Source organism: Pseudophryne corroboree, chromosome 4, assembly GCF_028390025.1.
Source record: "Pseudophryne corroboree isolate aPseCor3 chromosome 4, aPseCor3.hap2, whole genome shotgun sequence".
NCBI lineage: Eukaryota > Metazoa > Chordata > Amphibia > Anura > Myobatrachidae > Pseudophryne > Pseudophryne corroboree.
Genome location: NC_086447.1, coordinates 640,209,785 through 640,232,353, shown reverse-complemented (window position 1 = coordinate 640,232,353; position 22,569 = coordinate 640,209,785). Strand labels below are relative to the sequence as shown.

Here is a 22,569-nt window from a genome sequence, read left to right as displayed (position 1 = left end):
CAAGAAGTAATGTTAAGCAATTGTCGCAATCCGATGTAATCACTATTCCTGATACACAGGATTGTTATGAAACAGAAACAAGACACATAGCTGGTAATCCTGTGATTTCAGATATTGATGACATAAATGGGCAAGAGCTTATTACACCCTGTGTAGAGTCAACGACACAAGAACCGCAGAATAGTTCTGATGAAGTATTATCAGCCGTTGCAGGAATTCCTGGTAATACTACAACGGTTGATTGAGTAACATCAATGCCCAATATTTTTACAGCGGCCGCCGTGGTACACGCATCGGCAGATGCTTGTGCACTGGCGTACGGGATAGCGTCCGACATAGTTGATGGAAGTCAAAATACAGAACAATTAGGCCAAGACGCTGAAATACAATTTTACGCGTTGTTGGGTAAGATACGGGAAGATGTTGAGAACATGGGCGTAAAAGCCGGATATTTGTTAAAACACATTAAAGGTGTGAGCCACGGTGGTAAATGTAAACAAGACATTGTTAAAGAAGTTGTTGAGACGTATATGAATGTCATGTCAAAATACATAGATCGGTCATTTAAGACAACTGAATTTATTAAAGCCAACATACAGAATTTTGCATAAATAAATGAAACTGAGCCATGATTAGGCATGTTAGGCAATGGTTTGAAACGTGTTTTAAATTTAAATGCCTGTATAAAAAATCCACGAATTAAACCTTGTGTAACATACAAGATCTCACAGTTATTCCAACGTGCAAAGGTGAAACAGGCTGTAACAACATTAACCAGATTGAGAAAGTGCAAGTGGCACAGGGAACATGTGGAAGGCGGGGAGCAGAGCGCGAGGCTTGTAGATTTAGATCAATCGCCACCCCAAGCATTACCGATTGACGAATCACAGCCTGACAATATTGAGCGCATTGCAAGCCCCATATATAATGAGGCACGCGGTGTTGAGTCACCCGGTAATGACGAAGGTTGGCAACACGTATACTTAGAAGCAATTAACAGTTATGAACGACAAGGACCGAATTTCAGAGCCATTGAGTACCATAACCACTATCGGTTTGTTAATTTGGACAGGGTTACATCATTTGTAGAGGGAGTTCGAGCCGTTCATACTGCTATACAGGCCATGCTCGATGGCGTCCTTGCGGGCGTGGATCCTGCCGACCGCGTTCAGCTTAGATTGGAGGGGGGTGGGTTACACAACGCCATCTATTCGCATCGTAAGCCGCAAGAAACATTAGCTGCGTTTTTTTAACCAGATTACAAACGCGCTTCAAAGTAACGCTGAATTCTTATTATCCACAGGTTTAAGGTTTGTGATCAGTATTTTTAGGAACAGGTCGGGAGGGGGGTTGACCGGTAGAAGTTTACACCGCAACCCTATAGTTTAATCATTAATAAGCGTAAAACATACCTCTATGATTTCAGAAATATCGGTAATAACCTGTGTTTGGCCGCTAGCGTCTGTAAACTTCTGGATAAAGGTAACAATGCCAATGACCATGTAATACAGGAGAGAGCGATCCAATTACATAAAGCTTTGAATCTGCCGCTTGATAAAGCGGTCAGCTTTAGCGATGTTGCATTTTTTTAAAAATTATTTAAATGTTTCGATCAATCTCCTCTATTATAATCAAGGGGATTGGAAATATTACTGTACGGACAGCCGTTACAAAGACACGCTGTTTGTGCTATATCACGATTGTCACTTTTATGGGATACTTGATATCTAAGCGTTTCTTGGAGCCCGATATTATTGCATCCGTTGTCATAGCGCTTATCATCATAGAAATAATCACGATTGTCTTTTCTTTTGTAAGGCTTGTCACAGGGCGGATTGTATTGACGACGGTGTGACTGCGTAAGGTGTTCGGTGTGTAGGGTATTTTGTCGATCAAACGAATGTTTAGAGCTACACAGAGCTTTAGCTCTTGATCACAAAATATCCTGTCTTGAACATGTATATTGTGACAGGTGTTGTCTCTACCGGCGAACAGATCATTACTGCCGAGGCCTAAAGTGTCCCATCTGTAAGGTGTTCGTTGATGGGTTTTTGAACCATTTGTGCTATATACAAACCATCAAGCTGGAAGAGCCCACAAAGAAATACATCTTTTATGATTTTGAGTGTATGCAGGAGACGGGTGTGCACATACCAAACTACTGTTACGCTTTAACATTAACGGGGGAGAAAGACTGGGAGTTTAAGGGTGTTGCGTGTATCGAAGACTTTGTAAAGACGTTCATGAAACCAAAATTTGCGCATTACACATTAATAGCCCATAATGCAGGTCGCTATGATGCATATTTTGTGCTGCGTCAGCTGATTAAGGAGAAATTAAAGATGGAATTATTATCTAGTGGCGGCAACATAATGTGCATCACGGTAAAAGGTTTGAAGATAAGATTTATCGACTCTTTACATTTTTTACCCATGCGGCTTAGCAAGTTACCAAAGGCGATGGGGTTTGACGGTACCAAAGGTTATTTCCCACATTTTTTTAACACAGCTGATAACCAAAATTACATAGGGACTATGCCGTCAATAGAGTATTTTGGTCCACAATACATGATGCCTGATGAATTATCTGAGTTTACAGCCTGGTATAAACAGTGTGTACACAAACCGTTTAACTTTCAAAAAGAGCTTGTACGATATTGTAAAGACGATGTGAAAATATTACAAAAAGCTTGTGATGCTTTCAGATCGGCTGTTATAGCCATGACAGAACAGGAGATACTAATAACAAAGGATAAAAAAAGGTTGTGGTTAAACGTCACATCGAGGCTTTAGTCACGTTGGCATCCGTCTGCATGTCCATGTACCGTTGTAAATTTTTACAGGAAAAGACACTGGCCCTTGTACCGGGTGATAACTATCACAAGACTCAGAAGCGTTATTCAACGCCAGCCATACAGTGGTTAATGTACATAGAGCACAAAGAAGGTGTGAGTATAAGACACGCTTTACAAGGGGGCGAGAAGCAAGTTGGTAAATACAGCCTGAATGGTTACGCCGTGATTAACGGCACACCCACTGCTTTTGAATTCCAAGGTTGTTTTTATCACGGCTGTGGTGCTTGTTACAACGCCGATGATAAAAACAAACTGACTAAAACGACCTACGGTCAATTACACCACAAGACGCAGGTAAAGTTGCACTACTTTAAACGATGTGGATTTCAGATACGTGAAATCTGGGGTTGTGAATGGAAGTCTATGCTAGAGTCTGATGCGGATCTACAGGCTTTTCTGAAGGGTAAAGAATTACCCGAACCCTTGGAGCCACGTGATGCTCTTTATGGCGGGTGCACAAACGCCATAAAGCTGTATCACAAAACAGGTTGTGATGAAAAAATTCACTATTTTGACTTTACCAGCTTGTACCCTTTTGTTAACAAAACCAAAACGTATCCTATACAGCACCCACGCATCATTTATAAGGATTTTGGTGATGTCTCAAAGTATTTCGGTTTTGCCAGGGTTAAAGTTTACCCGCCTCGTGGTCTATTCTTTCCGGTTCTGCCGGTAAAAATGGGCGGCAAGTTAATGTTTCCATTATGTCGCACATGCGGCGAGTCTGGACAGACTGAGCCGTGCGTTCATGATTTAGGAAAAAACGTGCACTCATCGGTACATGGTGTACCGTGGAACTAAACTTGGCTGTAGAAATGGGGTACATGGTGTGTAAAATCTATGAGGTGTGGCATTTTGATGAGAGATCTGACAAATTGTTTTCAGGTTACATTAAAACGCACCTCAGGGATAAACAAGAGGCCTCTGGTTATCCCGAATGGTGTACAGATGCCGTGAAACGCCAAGAGTATATAGACGCCTATCAAAAAAATGAAGGCGTGTCTTTACGACCCGATCACATAGAAATCAACCCCGCTAAAAGACAAATTTCAAAATTGTTTTTAAATTCCTTATGAGGTAAATTTGGCCAACGTAGCAACATGCCCAATACGTGTCTAGTGACCGATCCCGACAAACTTTTTGAATACGCGTTCTTACCGTACTATGATGTGTCCGCTTTGGACTTTGTTGACGATGATACCATTATGGTAAATTGGAAGTATGCCAAAGACCATTACACCAGGGGCGCAATTTCAAATGTAACTATAGCCATCTTTACAACTGCTTATGCACGTGTTGAACTGTGCAAACTACTGTATAGATTACAAGATAGATGTCTTTATCACGACACAGATTCTGTAATTTTTGTTAGTAGACCTGGTGACTGGAGCCCGCCATTGGGTGATTATTTAGGCGAGTTGACCAGCGAACTACCCACAGGCACCCATATAACAGAATTTGTCTCAGCCGGTCCCAAGTCATACGGCTATCGACTAAACAACGGAAAGACTGTTTAAAAGTTAAAGGTATAACGCTCAATGTTGATAATGCGCAGCACGTTAACTTTGACAGCCTGAAAGAACTGGTCTTAGATTATCCTTTAAACCCCGAAGGCGACGACCAGAAAAAGGTAGTGATCCGTCAACCCGGTATAGTACGTGTGAAAAAGTGCTGGCAGATAGAGACTCGTACTTTGCAGAAGACGCAAAGGTGTGTTTATACTAAACGGTCTCTTACGGACAACTTCACAACACTGCCGTTCGGCTATTAAGATGGACACCAGATTTCAGCACCCTTTCTCATGTATTTTAGTGGGTCCGTCCAATTCGGGTAAAAGTTATTTTGTGAAAACGCTGTTGCAGCACGCTGCAACACATATGACTCATGTACCTGATAATGTTGTTTGGTTTTACACCTGTTGACAGCCTATATACTACCAACTTCTGTGTGATTACCCCGGTACGCGTTTTATAGAGGGTTTACCAGAGTCTTTTAGCGATGATCAACTTTTTCCCCCTGATAAGATTAATTTAACAGTGATTGATGATCTGATGGACGCAGCTAGTAATAATTCTGAGGTTGAGAAAGCTTTCACAAAATATGTACACCATCGTAATCTCAGTATCCTGTACCGTGTCCAAAACATATTTTGTCAAGGTAAAAAGAGCAGAACTATACATTTAAACACAAAATATATGGTCCTGTTCAAAAACCCCAGGGATAAAATGCAGGTGGGCATTCTGGCTAGACAAATGTACCCATCGAAACATCGTTTTTTTCTCGAATCCTATGAATCCGCGACGGAGGCCCCTTATGGGTATTTACTGGTTGATTTAAGAAACAACGCTCTTGACGATTATCGTTTACGAAGCGGCTTATTCCCACCAGACACACCTGTTGCTTTTGTCATTAAGAAGCGCGGTTCTATAAAGCTATAACCGTACAACCTTTAGTCATTCGTTGTCATTCTAACAACGGTGAACATGTCGGGATGGATAAGACGTAATTGGGTGCTTTTAAAAACGTTAATTAAAGCAACACCAACCCAAAGAAACACTATTTTATGCAACGCTTCAAACGATTTAGTCACAGCTATTTGTGAGACAGCGCTCAACACGCTTAAAGATAAAATACCGCTGTCTCAACGACAGTTGAACTACCTTAAAAAGATGTGAGAGCTTATAAAATCACTTTGTAATAAGAAATGTGCCTTTGGAAAAAAGAAGAGGTTGGTTAAACAGTCGGGTGGTTTTATCGGTTCGCTGCTTGGTTTTGCTATACCGCTAATTACAGGACTATTGTCTAATCGCTGATGGAGTACGCTGAGAAAATGTATCTGGTGCCTCAGAATCAGATAGACCGTTTACATAACAAACCGAACAGCGACGACATACGGAAAACAGCAACGCACGGTCTAGATATAGAGATCGTGAAAATACTACAGAATAATGATTTATCAGAATATGAAAAAGCAAAGCGATATACAACGTTGTTGCAGAGATATCTGGTGTTGAGTAAACAGGCTGATAGTGAAATGTCAACTTTAGCTCTTTTATCCCCCGTTGCAAAATCTGTTGATGAATCAAATAACACGACACAACCTGTTGCGTTCGATGCTGTTTATCATGAGCTTTTGAGCGGTGTTAATGCCCGGTATAAAAAAAACTGTGAAATACTATTGAGTAAAATGACACGCTCTAAACACATCACAGACTGGAACAGTAAAGAGGAGTTTCTGTACAAAGGCATCGCTATGCCAGGTTCCAACATGTAAGATTTAATAAGAAGCATCACGCAAAGCCATGGTGTGTCGATCCGTAATATACCGAACGGCTGGCCTGAATTTATGCGGGCTATGTCTGAATTAAATATTCCATCAACCTTTATAGCCAATGCAGCAAATAGAATGTGCTTAGAACGCTTAAAAGCTGAGAAGCAGGAGGACTCTGATGGCGCTGTGACATCGCCCATGTCGCTACAAACCCTTAACAAAGGTTGAATAAATGTTTTAAGTCCCCCCGAGTTAACAACGCCGCACGGTTACTTACTGCCTAGGAAAAGATCCGTAAATCTATTTCAGGATTCACAGTGGCTGAAACTATAACATATAACTAATTTATAATATTTTTATACACTGTATTTTGTGTTGGCATTTTGCGCCACAATGTTTAACTTATGTCAATAATATTTTATGTAATGTTTTAAATGTGTCTTTACCGTGTTATATATATATATATATATATATATATATCAATAAAATATGCTTATAATTTATAAAACAACGTTTTGTTCTTTGTTTCTATTGCTGTAAACTGAAGAAATTTCAAGCACGCGATATAAAGTTTAATAAACAACGTTGTTTATTAGAAAAACATCATAGATATGATACGTTGTACATAAAATGCATCAAACAGAATGTTGATTACAAGTTACACAAACAATACAACGTTGTACGTAACACGCTTCACACACAACGTTGTGTGTGAAACGTTTTATGTACAACGTGCCATAGTTATGCCGCGTTGTACATAAAACGCTTCACACACAACGTTGGTTACAAGTTACACATTTCTGTATATATCTATCTGCATGATGACTCAGACAATGGCTTCTTGGGAGCCGTCTTACAAAATTTGAAACAAAACAATCATTACGTTTTGTGTCATCACTAAAACGGGGCAGTACATCCACATATTTGTATTTTTTACACATGTAAAATATAAAGTATACGCAATATTGACCGCAAACGGTGCTGTTAAAATTTTGCAACTGCTTATTTTGGTGATAAACACTTTTTGAATTCAAGTTTAAAAAATGTATTATTGCTTTTGGGAATAGGGGGCTGTCAGGGGCTAACCCGTAAGAATCAAAAAAGTAACATTCACGCTGTTCGTTAAAATAAGTGGCCAACCAGTGCTCACCCGGCTGCCTGCTGCTATGCGTATTGATTACAAACGCACAGGGGTATTGCGCCAGTTTACTGACTGGTAACATATCGCACGGATACGTTCCTTTAAAAATATGCCGTGTGCTTTGCACAGCATACAGAATACAGTTTATCTGTATTGTGTTCATTTTTTCAGCAGCATAGTGTTAGTTTATTTCATTTATAGATAATCGTACAGCACATCGCGGCTTTGATTAATCTCGATGATGTTATCAAATAGAGCGTATATTATCACATTGACAGTCCGGTCCAACGCTTCTGCAAAGCGTAATTCGGCACGTAGATTGCCTGTTCTTATCAGGGAAAGGTGTTCTCCACACTCCTGTTCTGGTGAAAGGTCAAAAGCAAATAGCTTGTAGCCTCTGAGGTACTCTTCGCGGTCAATCAGTATACCATTGTCAGATTTCTGCTTATTTGTGATCTGTATGAGTGACATATACTCTCTTACAGCATTACTGCGTTCAAAATCGGGTTGAAATGGTTTGGTGGGGTGCGGTGTTCCATCCAGATAAAGAGACGCAAAACTTACATTTTTATGTTCAAAGCAAAGGGGATTCCGGTTATGGATTCCTGAAAATGATTAGTTATCCACAAAACAGGCTATAACTGTTTTCGGCACTTGACCTAAAAATAGATTTTCTAGATTAAATACTCTACTGCCTGTTGGTACGCTGTAGATTTTCATCCCAACGCGGTCAATCGCGTATTTCGCGTTACCGTTTAACAGGGCCTGCGCATGCCCAATCCGCACGGCTGGTGAGACCTGAACTCTTTTCATGAACAGGGATGCCGCTGTGATCTGTATTTTAAAGGCATCCGCTTCAGACGACATTAAGCAGAATGCATCTTTGTTTCTGGTTAGTTTAATCTTCAGATCAACAGCGTTTAAAATTAGTTTATGTTGATGGAAAAGGTCGCAGTGAAGCGGTCCTAGCAATTCAACCGTGCGACTCTGCTCTGTCGCTCCTGCTCGTTTTTTGAACCCCGTATTCGGGCCGTCCAGCGCCGTGTTGTTAAATTCTTCAGCCGAATCTTTGTAAAATAATCCTGTTGTGTGCTTTGTTGACAAAGCATCCGAGCTGTAAATCAATATAGTCTCAATGTACGCGCGGTATGCGTAAAGATTGTTGGATTGTGATATGAGCCTGTCGCCCAAAGTTACATCCACTTGGTTGAATAAAGTCGCTATTGGGTAATTAAAAAGTGCGACCCACGCACCTTGCGGTATCGGTGTGTTATCGGTTCGTACGATCTTGCATGTCATGTACAACAGCGTGTTGTTCAGATCATAGTAGTGTTCACCGCTGGCTGCTATATAAAATTCAAGCGGAGCTGTGTCGGATAACGCCGCTAAAGGTTGAACTTCGACGTATAGACTTTTCTCTATGCTAGTTTGTGTCGGGGGCACGTCAAAAAGATCCAGCTCTGTTTTTGCAAATTCAACGGACTCGTGGTGTATGAAAGACATGTTTAAAAAATATCACCAATGGAGCGCTTCGGCTTTCTCTTCTTCTTTGAGTTGCGTCGTCTCTGTTTTTTATTTAAAAAGGGTATGTCCCAAGGTGGAAGCGCTATCATACGCTTCCGTTTTCTTTTAGACACGCCTTTTCTTGTATATATTAGTCCTGAACCGTCTTGCTTTGCTTGGTTCGCCTCGTGTATCTTATTCACCACGGCCGTTGTGGCTTGCCCGATAACATCTTTCGCTATATTACGTGCCGCGGTCTTCATATGCGGTTTAGCTAACTCTAAACCTCTCCGGAAAAGAGGAACAGCTTTTCTGAAAAGCCTTCGAAAAATACTGCCTAAACCGCAGCCGTACATGTACGCACTGCCGTGAAAACCTGGTAATCCATTACCGGCTTGAGATTTATAATATTGCGCGTAGAGGCCCGGATCGCCATAATTTTTAACAGCGACCATTCTGCTTAATTAATAAAATTCAGTTTTGCGGCGTCTGAAGTGTAGCTTCACGATCGCTTTCCCAAACTTAAATGCCATATTCTCGTTCTGGTCGTTCTTTATCTCTATGGCTATCGTGTCAAAATGTGTTTTGCACAATGGTACATAATCGGGCTTCTCGTATCGTATTGTGACCACCTCATTGTTATAACCCTTCATTTCAACAGTGCGAAGTAGCGGTACATAACTATCCCAGACCCGTTGGTGTTCGATAATGTCTGTGTACACGTACATTGTATATTGGCCGCCTTTGATGTCGGCGCATGGTTTAGAAATCTTAGTTTTAGGTTGTAAATCCAGTATCCATGTCAGCTTAGAACCGGCGTGGATTTGATACAACAGCTTACTGTCGCATGTTACAACGCGTGCAAACGGATCGTACGTTAGTCTTAATCCAACGTCCAGTTTCAGTTGTACAATTTCAGCGTTGATTACCTTCAGTAACGCTTCGATTGTTTCATAAAAACCCGGTTTAATGCACAAACTCGCGACTCTCGCCACCGGCTGATCCGCCGTTCCATCCCATGATAATTGCAGTCTACAATCTTGTAAATCCAATGTATTCCACGTGTGCGGATATTGTATCTCAGTAAGTGCTACTTCCCATTCGCCATTTAAGTCTATCGGTTTAGCCAACTTTGTCGTATAGTTAGAAATCTTATTTTGCGGGAAAGTAACCGCCGAGGCGTTGCTGGGTAAGGTTATGTAGAACGACTTGTCATCCATCGCTCGTCTTGTTTAGATAGTGATTAGCTTTATATGTCTTTTATCACCGATGCCGCGACCCAACTGTTAAATTTTGCGGGGTACTCGCGTCACTTGACTAACACGTATTTTCGGCCTCTGATCGTCTTATTTTTTAAAATCTTTTCCACTTTGTAAACCCTGTTATAGTTTTTTGGTATGCTTTGAAGCTCTTCGGGGTAAAAACTGCCTGTTATAACTTCACCGTACAGATCTGCAAACTTATAAAGCGGCTTAAGCCCTTTAGTGTTTACACTATGTACAACAAATATCTCCTCAGAAAAACTCTGTTCGTAACCTTTATGAAATATGTCCTTATATTTAGAAATACTGACGTGGTCACCGATTACTAAATAAACGGGGGCTTTCTTACTTCTAAAGTAATCACCGTAGGTCGTTTTGAAGACACTCAATGCGTTAGAGTCATTCACATCATTTGGAGCGCACTTAATCGTTCTATGGTATGTGTTATTATAGCTGCGTATAAAGTCTTGTAAAACGTCTATATATCTGTAGGTAATCTTTGCCGTGAAATAGCGCCACATGCGTGTTTTTAAAGTCCTATTGAAGCGCTCTATAACAGCCGCTCTTACATCGTTATTGGTCGTGAAATGCTTTATGCCATATTTTTCTAACACCTTTTTTAGGTTTCTGTTTAGAAACTCTTTACCATTATCGGTTTGTAGCTTCATCGGCACAGCACCCCGCTGGAATATTTTTTCAAAAGCATTAGCGACTGTTGCGGCGTTCTTAGCGGTCAGACTTTCAGCCCACACCCTCTAACTGAATATATCGATGACTGTTAATATGTATTTAACACCATCGTTGTATTTTGACAGATCTATCAGCGAAACTAAATCGCATTGCCACTGTTGGTTTATACCCGATACACAAATCATGTTCCTTTTATAGTTTTTTCTTGCCGGTTTGTGCAACGTGTATGCGTCTTGTTCTTGTAACCACTTTCTTACCTCGGATCTTTTACATTTATTTCTAACCGACCCGTAATATTTATCAATGCCGCTAAGACTACCTGGTTTTAACACTGTGTAATATGCATCTTTCATCCACTTGATTTGACGCGCTGCGTTGCGTGACATTCTGCGACTGGTGTTACGTGACACTCTTTTCAAAGCCATTATCTTTTAATACGGTTTTATATATATATATCTTTTTATTTAAAAGCACAATAGTTTAAAATTAAGATGTCATTTTGAGTCAATACATAGACCTGTAGGTGGTGCTAATGTTCTTTTGCAGAGATTAACACATAGTGTACATTAATAATAAACAGATGCTTTTGTTACAGCATGGTAGGCCGTAGATCTAAGGCTTTTGAAATTTTGCGGTCATGGGTAGTCCGTAGATCTAAGGATTTTGAAATAGTGCTGTCATCATTAATCATGCATGGTCATTAAAATCAATATGCTTTTTAAATCAGTGCCATGTGTGATGCTTCCGTGCATCTAAGAAAATGGACACGGTCATTAGTCATTATGCTTTTTAAACCTGTACCATGTGTGACATAGTGTGATTTTTAAATAGTACCATATGTGCCATGCATGAAGTTTCAGCTGCTGGAATGTAAGAACATTTTGTGTTACTTTAAAATATATCTTTTTTTTTGTGTGTGTCATATGTGACATTCTTTTCAAAGCCATTATCTTTTAATACAGTTTAATATCGAGCTCTATAAATTTTATATTAAATTTTATATAAAAGCGATATCAAACACTATCATTTAATATTAAAGAAGGCGTTACCCAGGAGAAAGGGGTGGAGCAACTGTCACTTTGACAGAAAGGTGGTCTTTCTCTACTATAGTTGCTTAGAAATATGTACATTTTGCTGGCATCACTTCCATTCCCAGCCCAGTCTCACTGTGAGAAGGAAGAGGCGGTCAGCAAATATGGTGGAGGAGTGATAAGAGGCGGTCAGCAAATATGGTGGAGGGGTGATAAATAGGTAAGTGTTTGTACTTTTTTACCATTTTGGTGAACTTGACGTTAAAGGTGCTGAAACGTAGTTAAAGACACTTTGTGTCCTGAGTTTTATTTGAGAATCTAGAGTGCCGCTGTTTGTTGCCAAATATCTTAGACAGTCATGTGCTCTAGATATGGAGGACACCAAGCAAGCATTCACAAGAAACCACTGAGTGGTTATATTTTTAGTATGATATGTATTATCCCTATTAGTGTATACTTATTGCATATGTGTTAAATTGTTAATTTTATGTTGTCGAAGCATTATCTCTTTTTTAGTTCTGAGTAATTAGGTGAATGCAGCTTGGTTTTCATTTTTTTGCAGTTTTGGTTGGCTACTATTTAACGCAGCAACTTGATTCTCTCATTGTTATTCATTACCAAGGTGCAGTAGATTTAAATACACTTTTTTGGTATAGAGGTATTGCTTTAAGTATATTTTGTGTTGTTTTACTTATATAGTGCCAGCATATTCCGATGCGCTTTACTATATGGAAATCACCACACTTACCAGTATAAATGCCCATCAAAGTGTAACGGAGGGTGTCTGATACACCAGAAGGTGGTGTCGTAGAGTTGCTAGATCCAGCAGAAAGCGCAGGACAGTTATTTGGACCACAGTGAGAGTAACTTGCGTTTTCAGATATCACTGCAATACAACAAATAAAAATGAACATCTTTTGAAGATTTGATCTCATAAGTTACCCAGTACTGTACAATATATTAGGTACATGAGCCGTATCCCACACCTATATACCACGTACTATGTACACTGTCAAAATATACCTGGCCTGTGCCAACCAGGTGTGGTTCATTAGGTCGATATGAGTTAGGTCGACATACATTGCATTAGGTCGGTATGATCACTAGGTCGACATGGTCATTAGGTCGACATGGAAAAGGTTGACATGAGTTTTTTTTTAGTTTTTTTGGTGCCGTTTTCTTTGTAAAGTGACTGGGAACCCCAATTAGTCCACCCTGCCCGAAGCACGGCAAGCAAAGCGCATGTTACTATTCCCAATTGTAGTCCATGTGGATCGTTAAGTATGAAAAAGGTCAAAAAAATGGGAAAAATTGTGAAAAACGCATGTCGATCTTTTTCCATGTCGACCTAATGACCATGTCGACCTAGTGATCATGTCGACCTAGTGATCATGTCGACCAAATGTGGTCGACCCAATGTATGTCAACCTAACTCATGTCGACCTAATGACCGCCATCCATGCAAACCTACCAGCACCTTATTGAGTCACTCCCATGTCATCTAGCTGCTGTCCGTACTGCACATAGCGGTTATTAAGGCTATTAGCTGGTGGTCATAATAATGTGACTCAACTGTGTCTATAAACAACTAGTACACAATAGCCAGATATGCTAACTATTCACCCAGTGCCACCTTTCACCATTCAACAGTTTATGTATCACCTCAATGCTGTCCCTGCATCCTAAATCAGTTCAATAGTGAAATATTGCCACAAATGCAGAGGCGTATTTATAATGGGTCCAGTGTGTGCAATGCACACAGGCCCACGGGGTCCCGGGGGGGCCATACTGCACACCCTGCACCCATTATTTTTAATACCCTCCAGAGCCTTGCGGCACAGCATCAGCGCTGCTAGAATCACTGGGTAAATGTCTCTGCACAATTTTCTTGGTGTTTCACGCATGCTGTATGATTTGAAAAATCACTGTTAAAATGGCTGCTGCATGATTTTCCCAAAGATCTGCACATGCGCTGTAGACTCTGGGACAGTGCTTGGGTCCCCCAAGGACCCGAGTGCCCAGAGCTAAATGCTGCCAGCTAGAGAGGAGGGGGCCCAGAGGGAGTCTGCACACAATCCTCCTCCTTTTTAGAAATGCCCCTGCACTGCTACCTGAATGAAATATCTGTAGTAGATACTTGCTGATTCTGTCCACAGGATCAAAGTGCTCTCTACAGGCATGGTGGTGCAGAGACACTAATCACCCTACTCCAGTATACACACTGGGGTTACCGGACCACCCTGCTGATGGAACTTGTAGTCAAGGAACTACTGTGAAAACTCAATTCCTGGAAAGTGAACAGCCCATGTTACAGGGAATAATGGTCTCGTCCTAATCTGGTAGAAGCCTCAACTTCTTCACCAAGGGCCTAATTTAGACTGGATCACTGCAGAAGCAGTAATCACAGTCTGAAGCTCTAAGTAAAGTGTGCTCGCGCAGCGGGCACACTGCGCGTGCGCACCCCAGGAGCCCAGTATTATGCTAAAAGCATCTCAGGGCTGCGATCGTCTCTGCCTGATTGACAGGCAGAGGCGGTCGCGGGGCAGGAGGGGGCGTGCCAATGGCATTAGAACGCTGTTGTCGGGGGGTGTTCCGGACATCACAGGCGTGTCTGAACCGCGGCGGCTGCATGACGTTACATGCAGCCACTGCTACCTGGGACACGGTGAGTAGCCCCCTGCCAGTGCACAGGAGCTGTGCAGGCAGGGAGCTACTCGCCGGGTGCAAAAGCATTGCCGCCTTGCCATGCTTTTGCATCCGTGCGGTGGGGGGGCAGAGCCAGACATGCGGAGTGGACTAGCCCTGTGCTGGTTGTCTCCCCGCATCAGAACCGTTTCTTGCGGCGGGCGAGGTGTGCATTCGCACGGGGCGCCCGCCACGGCTCTGGCCTGCTGTAATGTGGAAAATGGGGATTTACTGTATCAAGGGCATTGCAGTGAATGGCATAAGATATATATTTTTATTTTTTTCCTATGCTCGTCGTGATCTGTCGATGCAAGGTCAAAAACTGGGGTGTAAGGTAGTCTTTTCAGATGAGGATACGCCCATTTTATCGAGGCCATGCCCATTTTATCGAGGCCATGCCCCCTTCTCCGGGAGCGCGCGCGCTGAAGGCATGCACATACCTTTTACTTTTTATATCTATGGGGGCACATTTTTTTTATGTCAATGGGGGGAGGGTGCATTTTTAAATTTCGCACTGGGTGCCAAATTGGCTAGAAACTGCCCTGCCTCGCATGTCTGATAAACTGATCGTAGCTGTGCTTAATTAAGCACATCTACAATCAGCTCTGAATTACCCCCCAAGTTTCCCACAAGAACAACACACTGAAAAGTCCCATGTTCCCACTAGTTAATATTCTTTTACGAGCAGTGTTTTTAGCACACGGTGATGCTGTTGGGTGTATAAAAGGGCTGGTTTAAGAACAGTTACAGAACATGTGGTTTCTTAAAGGTAAAAGGGGTTCAACAAGGTCTATGGTTTTTCCAAGGTGCACAGTTACTTGAATCATACCCATAATGTGGCTGTGCAATTTTGTACAAATAAAATGCAGATGGAGCAGGAGGCCTGACACACTAACACAACGGGGGCAATACACCACTGTTTTGAAGAACCGTGCCAGTTACTGCCCCCACTCTGCTGCTAAAATGCTGGGGTCTGCAAGCGATATCGCAAACATCAAGTTTGTACGTAAACTACCAGGTTTGAGTGCACATACAAACCATGCCCAGTGTGTGTCAAACTTGATGAGAATTGTGAATCTGGAATTGCAGTTTGGGAATCGGCACGTGCTGGTTTTTGGAGGATCAGCCGATCTGGCTGTATGAAAGTCTTTTTCATAAGTATCTGAGGAGGATGAGATTTTGGGCAGGTAGAGGCAGACCATAAAGAGATGGGTTACCATGAGCCAGACCTCTGGTACCCTCCAGCGGCTAGGAACTACAGAGACTGTGACAAAGGAGACCGATAGGTCAGAAGATATTAATGGAAGGAACCGGTCCGTATTCTTGGCTGCAAAATCCAGGGTCACTGGGTAAAACAAAGGGAGCTGGATGCCAAACAAACACCACTGAGGAGCACAGAGAACTTGAGCAAACAGTAACTGTGTGTAAGATGTTGCACTGGCAATCTCTGCACAGGAAATTACCAGCTTTAAACCCGCAGGCTGAATCTAATTGATTACCAAGAACTTGTCTGCCATTGGACCAGAGAATCACCTGACCCATCCAAGATGGTGGCGCCCATACTGGACCTCCGCAGTTGGACCCTGCTCCCGGAGAACCTCTGCTGCCGACCCCTTCAATCCGCAGACCTGCCCGCAGTCAGAGCCCCCTGCCAGCAGCCTGCACCCCAGCCGGAGGGAGCCCGTCAGAGCGTCCAGATGGGTAAGTACTGGTGCTCCCGGTGTCTCCTCCGCTGAGCCGTGACAGTGTGCCATATAATTTGAACTGGAGGCATATGCAGTGTGGCCGGGGCCACCATAAGGGGGGGACTTCCAGGACTGCAGTCCTGGGCCTGCACAGAGAAGACAGCCTGGGTGGCAGCAGTGTGGCTTTGGTGCTGGGTAGCCACAGTGGCAGCTCCTGATTGGCTTTGCCAGAATCTAAATGCTGCCAGCACTGTCAGTCTTCATGGCACCAAATTCATACCTGCTAGTGGGACTCAGAGAAAGTTGAGAGGCTGCTGGACATACAGGGGGAGGTGAAAAGATGCTGGATGAACAGGGGCAAGTAAGAAGCTGGTGGACGGACAGGGGGAGGTGAGAGGCTTCGAGGAGGTAAGTGACTGCTGGAGGGGGTGGGACATGATGAGGTGAGAGTTTGCTTAAGGGACACAGGGGGCGGGAGATGCTGTTGGTGGGGAGGACCCTGGCTATTTGGGAGGGAGAGCTTGACTATTTTGTCAGTCCCGAGCCCCACAATTTCTGATGGCAGCAATGAGAATGACATATTGTACTTTGGGGCATGCACCGTGTAACATCTGTGATTGGAGCATGCACGTTGTGACATATAATGTGAATTGGGGCATGCACAGTGTGGCATATAATATGAATTATGGAAATACACAGAGTGGCATATAATAAGAATTTACTTACCGATAATTCTATTTCTCATAGTCCGTAGTGGATGCTGGGAACTCCGTAAGGACCATGGGGAATAGCAGCTCCGCAGGAGACTGGGCACAAAAGTAAAGCTTTAGGACTATCTGGTGTGCACTGGCTCCTCCCCCTATGACCCTCCTCCAAGCCTCAGTTAGGATACTGTGCCCGGACGAGCGTACACAATAAGGAAGGATTTTGAATCCCGGGTAAGACTCATACCAGCCACACCAATCACACCGTACAACCTGTGATCTGAACCCAGTTAACAGCATGATAACAGAGGAGCCTCTGAAAAGATGGCTCACAACAATAATAACCCGATTTTTGTAACAATAACTATGTACAAGTATTGCAGACAATCCGCACTTGGGATGGGCGCCCAGCATCCACTACGGACTATGAGAAATAGAATTATCGGTAAGTAAATTCTTATTTTCTCTGACGTCCTAGTGGATGCTGGGAACTCCGTAAGGACCATGGGGATTATACCAAAGCTCCCAAACGGGCGGGAGAGTGCGGATGACTCTGCAGCACCGAATGAGAGAACTCCAGGTCCTCCTCAGCCAGGGTATCAAATTTGTAGAATTTAGCAAACGTGTTTGCCCCTGACCAAGTAGCTGCTCGGCAAAGTTGTAACGCCGAGACCCCTCGGGCAGCCGCCCCAGATGGGCCCACCTTCCTTGTGGAATGGGCTTTTACAGATTTTGGCTGTGGCAGGCCTGCCACAGAATGTGCAAGCTGAATTGTACTACAAATCCAACGAGCAATAGTCTGCTTAGAAGCAGGAGCACCCAGCTTGTTGGGTGCATACAGGATAAACAGCGAGTCAGATTTCCTGACTCCAGTCGTCCTGGAAACATATATTTTCAGGGCCCTGACTACGTCCAACAACTTGGAGTCCTCCAAGTCACTAGTAGCCGCAGGTACCACAATAGGTTGGTTCAGATGAAACACTGAAACCACCTTAGGGAGAAAATGAGGACGAGTCCTCAATTCCGCCCTGTCTGAATGGAAGATCAGATAAGGGCTTTTACAGGATAAAGCCCGCCAATTCTGACACGTGCCTGGCCGAGGCCAGGGCCAACAACATGACCACTTTCCATGTGAGATATTTTAACTCCACAGATTCAAGTGGTTCAAACCAATGTGACTTTAGGAACCCCAAAACTACATTGAGATCCCAAGGTGCCACTGGAGGCACAAAAGGATGCTGTATATGCAGTACCCCTTTTACAGACGTCTGAACTTCAGGTAGTGAAGCTAGTTCTTTCTGGAAGAAAATTGACAGGGCCGAAATTTTAACCTTAATGGACCCCAATTTTAGGCCCATAGACACTCCTGTTTACAGGAAATGCAGGAATCGACCTAGTTGAAATTCCTCCATCGGGGCCTTACTGGCCTCGCACCACGCAACATATTTTCGCCAAATGCGGTGATAATGCTTTGCGGTTACATCCTTCCTGGCTTGACCAGGGTAGGGATGACTTCATCCGGAATGCCTTTTTCCTTCAGGATCCGGCGTTCAACCGCCCTGCCGTCAAACGCAGCCACGGTAAGTCTTGGAATAGACAGGGTCCTTGCTGGAGCAGGTCCCTTCTTAGAGGTAGAGGCCACGGGTCCTCCGTGAGCATCTCTTGAAATTCCGGGTACCAAGTCCTTCTTGGCCAATCTGGAGCCACGAGTATAGTTCTTACTCCCCTCCGTCTTATAATTCTCAGTACTTTTGGTATGAGAGGAAGAGGAGGGAACACATACACTGACTGGTACACCCACGGTGTTACCAGAGCGTCCACAGCTATTGCCTGAGGGTCCCTTGACCTGGCGCAATACCTGTCCAATTTTTTGTTTAGGCGGGACGCCATCATGTCCACCTTTGGTTTTTCCCAATGGTTTACAATCATGTGGAAGACTTCTGGGTGAAGTCCCCACTCTCCCGGGTGGAGGTCGTGCCTGCTGAGGAAGTCTGCTTCCCAGTTGTCCACTCCCGGAATGAACACTGCTGACAGTGCTATCACATGATTTTCTGCCCAGCGAAAAATCCTTGCAGCTTCTGCCATTGCCCTCCTACTTCTTGTGCCGCCCTGTCTGTTTACGTGGGCGACTGCCGTGATGTTGTCCGACTGGATCAGCACCGGCTGACCTTGAAGCAGAGGTCTTGCTTGGCTTAGGGCATTGTAAATGGCCCTTAGCTCCAAAATATTTATGTGAAGTGATGTCTCCAGGCTTGACCACAAGCCCTGGAAATTTCTTCCCTGTGTGACTGCTCCCCAGCCTCGCAGGCTGGCATCCGTGGTCACCAGGACCCAGTCCTGAATGCCGAATCTGCGGCCCTCTAGAAGATGAGCACTCTGCAACCACCACAGGAGAGACACCCTTGTCTTTGGTGACAGGGTTATCCGCTGATGCATCTGAAGATGCGATCCGGACCATTTGTCCTGCAGGTCCCACTGGAAAGTTCTTGCGTGGAATCTGCCGAATGGAATTGCTTCGTAGGAAGCCACCATTTTTCCCAGGACCCTTGTGCACTGATGCACTGACACTTGGCCTGGTTTTAGGAGGTTTCTGACTAGTTCGGATAACTCCCTGGCTTTCTCCTCCGGGAGAAAACACCTTTTTCTGGACTGTGTCCAGGATCATCCCTAGGAATAGAAGGCGTGTCGACGGGATCAGCTGCGATTTTGGAATATTGAGAATCCAACCGTGCTGCCGCAGCACTATCTGAGATAGTGCTACCCCGACTTCCAACTGTTCCCTGGATCTTGCCCTTATCAGGAGATCGTCCAAGTAAGGGATAACTAAAACTCCCTTCTTTCGAAGGAGTATCATCATTTCGGCCATTACCTTGGTAAAGACCCGGGGTGCCGTGGACAATCCAAACGGCAGCGTCTGAAACTGATAGTGACAGTTCTGTACCACAAACCTGAGGTACCCTTGGAGAAGGGTAAATTGGGACATGTAGGTAAGCATCTTTGATGTCCAGAGAGACCATATAGTCCCCTTCTTCCAGGTTTGCAATCACTGCGCTGAGTGACTCCATCTTGAATTTGAACCTTTGTATGTAAGTGTTCAAGGATTTTAGATTTAAAATTGGTCTCACCGAGCCGTCCGGCTTCGGAACCACAAATAGTGTGGAATAGTACCCCTTTCCCTGTTGCAGGAGGGGTACCTTGATTATCACCTGCTGGGAATACAGCCTGTGAATGGCTTGCAATACTGTCTCCCTGTCTGAGGGAGACGTCGGTAAAGCAGACTTTATGAAACGGCGAGGGGGAGACGTCTCGAATTTCTTGAGACGGGAACCCACCGTGCCTGAGACCGCTTGTAAAGCCCAGCGTCATGCTGAGGACTTTGCGGAGGCGGGAGGGGGCTTTTGTTCCTGGGAATTGGCTGTTTGCTGCAGCCTTTTTCCTCTCCCTCTGCCACGGGGCAGAAATGAGGCGCCTTTTGCCCGCTTGCCCTTATGGGGCCGAAAGGACTGCGCCTGATAATACGGCGTCTTCTTAGGTTGAGAAGCTACCTGGGGTAAAAATGTGGATTTTCCAGCCGTTGAATCCGGGGACGGTAGTGCCACCTGTTTAGACAAGCGTGTGAGCGCTTTATTCCCCCTAAGGGGTGTTTCCCAACGTGCCCTATCCTCTGGCGGGAAGGGGTATGATGCTAATAACTTTTTAGGAATAAACAGTTTTTATCGGGGGAAACCCACGCATCATCACACACTTCATTTAATTCCTCAGATGCAGGAAAAACTACAGGCAGTTTTTTCTCACCCAACATAATACCCTTTTTAGTGGTACTGGTATTATCAGAAATGTGTAAAAACATTTTCCATAGCCTCAATCATGTAACGTGTGGCCCTACTGGAAGTCACATTTGTCTCTTAATCGTCGACACTGGAGTCAGTATCCGTGTCGGCGTCTGTATCTGCCATCTGCGGTAACGGGCGTTTTCGGGCCCCAGATGGCTTTTGAGACACCTGGACAGGCACAGGCTGAGTCGCCGGCTGTCTCATGTCATCAATCTTTTGTAAAGAGCTGACACTGTCACATAATTCCTTCCATAAGCTCATCCACTCAGGTGTCGACTCCCTAGGCGGTGACATCTCTGTTACAGGCAATTGCTCCGCCTCCACCTCATTTTCCTCCTCATACATGTCGACACAACGTACCGACACACAGCACACACACAGGGAATGCTCTGATAGAGGACAGGACCCCACTAGCCCTTTGGGGAGACAGAGGGAGAGTATGCCAGCACACACCAGAGCGCTATATATATATATAGGGATAACCTTATATAAGTGTTTTTCCCCTTATAGCTGCTGTATTGTTATACTGTGCCTAATTAGTGCCCCCCTCTCTTTTTTAACCCCTTTCTGTAGTGTAGTAACTGCAGGGGAGAGCCAGGGAGCTTCCCTCCAACGGAGCTGTGAGAGAAAATGGCGCCAGTGTGCTGAGGAGGCCTTTTCTCCCGTTTTTCTGTGGAATCTGGCAGGGGTTAAAATTCATCCATATAGCCCTGGGGGCTATATGTGATGTATTTTCGCCAGCCAAGGTGTTTTTATTGCTGCTCAGGGCGCCCCCCCCCTAGTGCCCTGCACCCTCAGTGACCGAAGTGTGAAGTGTGCTGAGGAGCAATGGCGCACAGCTGCAGTGCTGTGCGCTACCTTGGTGAAGACAGGTTGTCTTCTGCCGCCGATTTTTCCGGACCTCTTCTTGCTTCTGGCTCTGTAAGGGGGCCGGTGGCGCGGCTCTGGGACCGAGCTCCGAGGCTGGGCCTGTGTTCGGTCCCTCTGGAGCTAATGGTGTCCAGTAGCCTAAGAAGCCCAATCCACTCTGCACGCAGGTGAGTTCGCTTCTTCTCCCCTTAGTCCCTCGATGCAGTGAGCCTGTTGCCAGCAGGTCTCACTGAAAATAAAAAACCTAAAACTAAACTTTCACTAAGAAGCTCAGGAGAGCCCCTAGTGTGCACCCTTCTTGGCCGGGCACAAAAATCTAACTGAGGCTTGGAGGAGGGTCATAGGGGGAGGAGCCAGTGCACACTAGTCCTAAAGCTTTACTTTTGTGCCCAGTCTCCTGCGGAGCCGCTATTCCCCATGGTCCTTACGGAGTTCCCAGCATCCACTAGGACGTCAGAGAAAATGTAAATTGGTGGTATGCAGTGTGGCATACAATGTGAATTGATGTCATACACAGTGTGGCATTTAATGTGAATTGGGGCATGCACAATGTAGCATATATTGTGAACTGAGGTAATATGCAGTGTGGTACATAATGAAAATTGGCTGCATTCACAGTGGGGCATATGTGCAGTGTGGCATATAATGTGAATTGGGGAAATATGCAGTTTGGTATATGTGAATTGGGGCATGCATAGTGTGGCACATAATGTAAATTTGGGCATGCATACATTAGTGTGGCATATAATGTGAATTGATAGGAATACACAGTGCGTCATATAATGTGAATTGGGGTATGCATAATGTGGCATATAATGTGAATTTATGACATACATAGTGTGCCATATAATGTGAATTCGGGCATCCATAGTGTTGCATATAAAGTTAATTACAGAACTACACAGTGTGGCTTATAATGTGAATTGGTTGTATGCACAGTATGGCATGCAATGCAAACTGGGAGAACACACAGTGTGGCACATAATGTGAATTGGGGGTATACACAGTGTGGCACATAATGTGAATTGGGGGTATATACA

At 44.2% G+C, this 22,569-nt stretch overlaps 1 protein-coding gene across 1 annotated transcript in view; it reads right to left on the bottom strand.

Annotated features, from left to right (window-relative positions):
* LOC134910084 (protein unc-93 homolog A-like) overlaps positions 1–22,569 on the bottom strand; it is a 175,389-nt gene that overhangs the window by 60,243 nt on the left and 92,577 nt on the right. Inside the window, exon 4 of the mRNA XM_063917724.1 lies at positions 12,501–12,638. Within this exon, the coding sequence (XP_063773794.1) occupies positions 12,501–12,638 (138 nt within the window). The remainder of the gene's footprint in view (positions 1–12,500; positions 12,639–22,569) is intronic.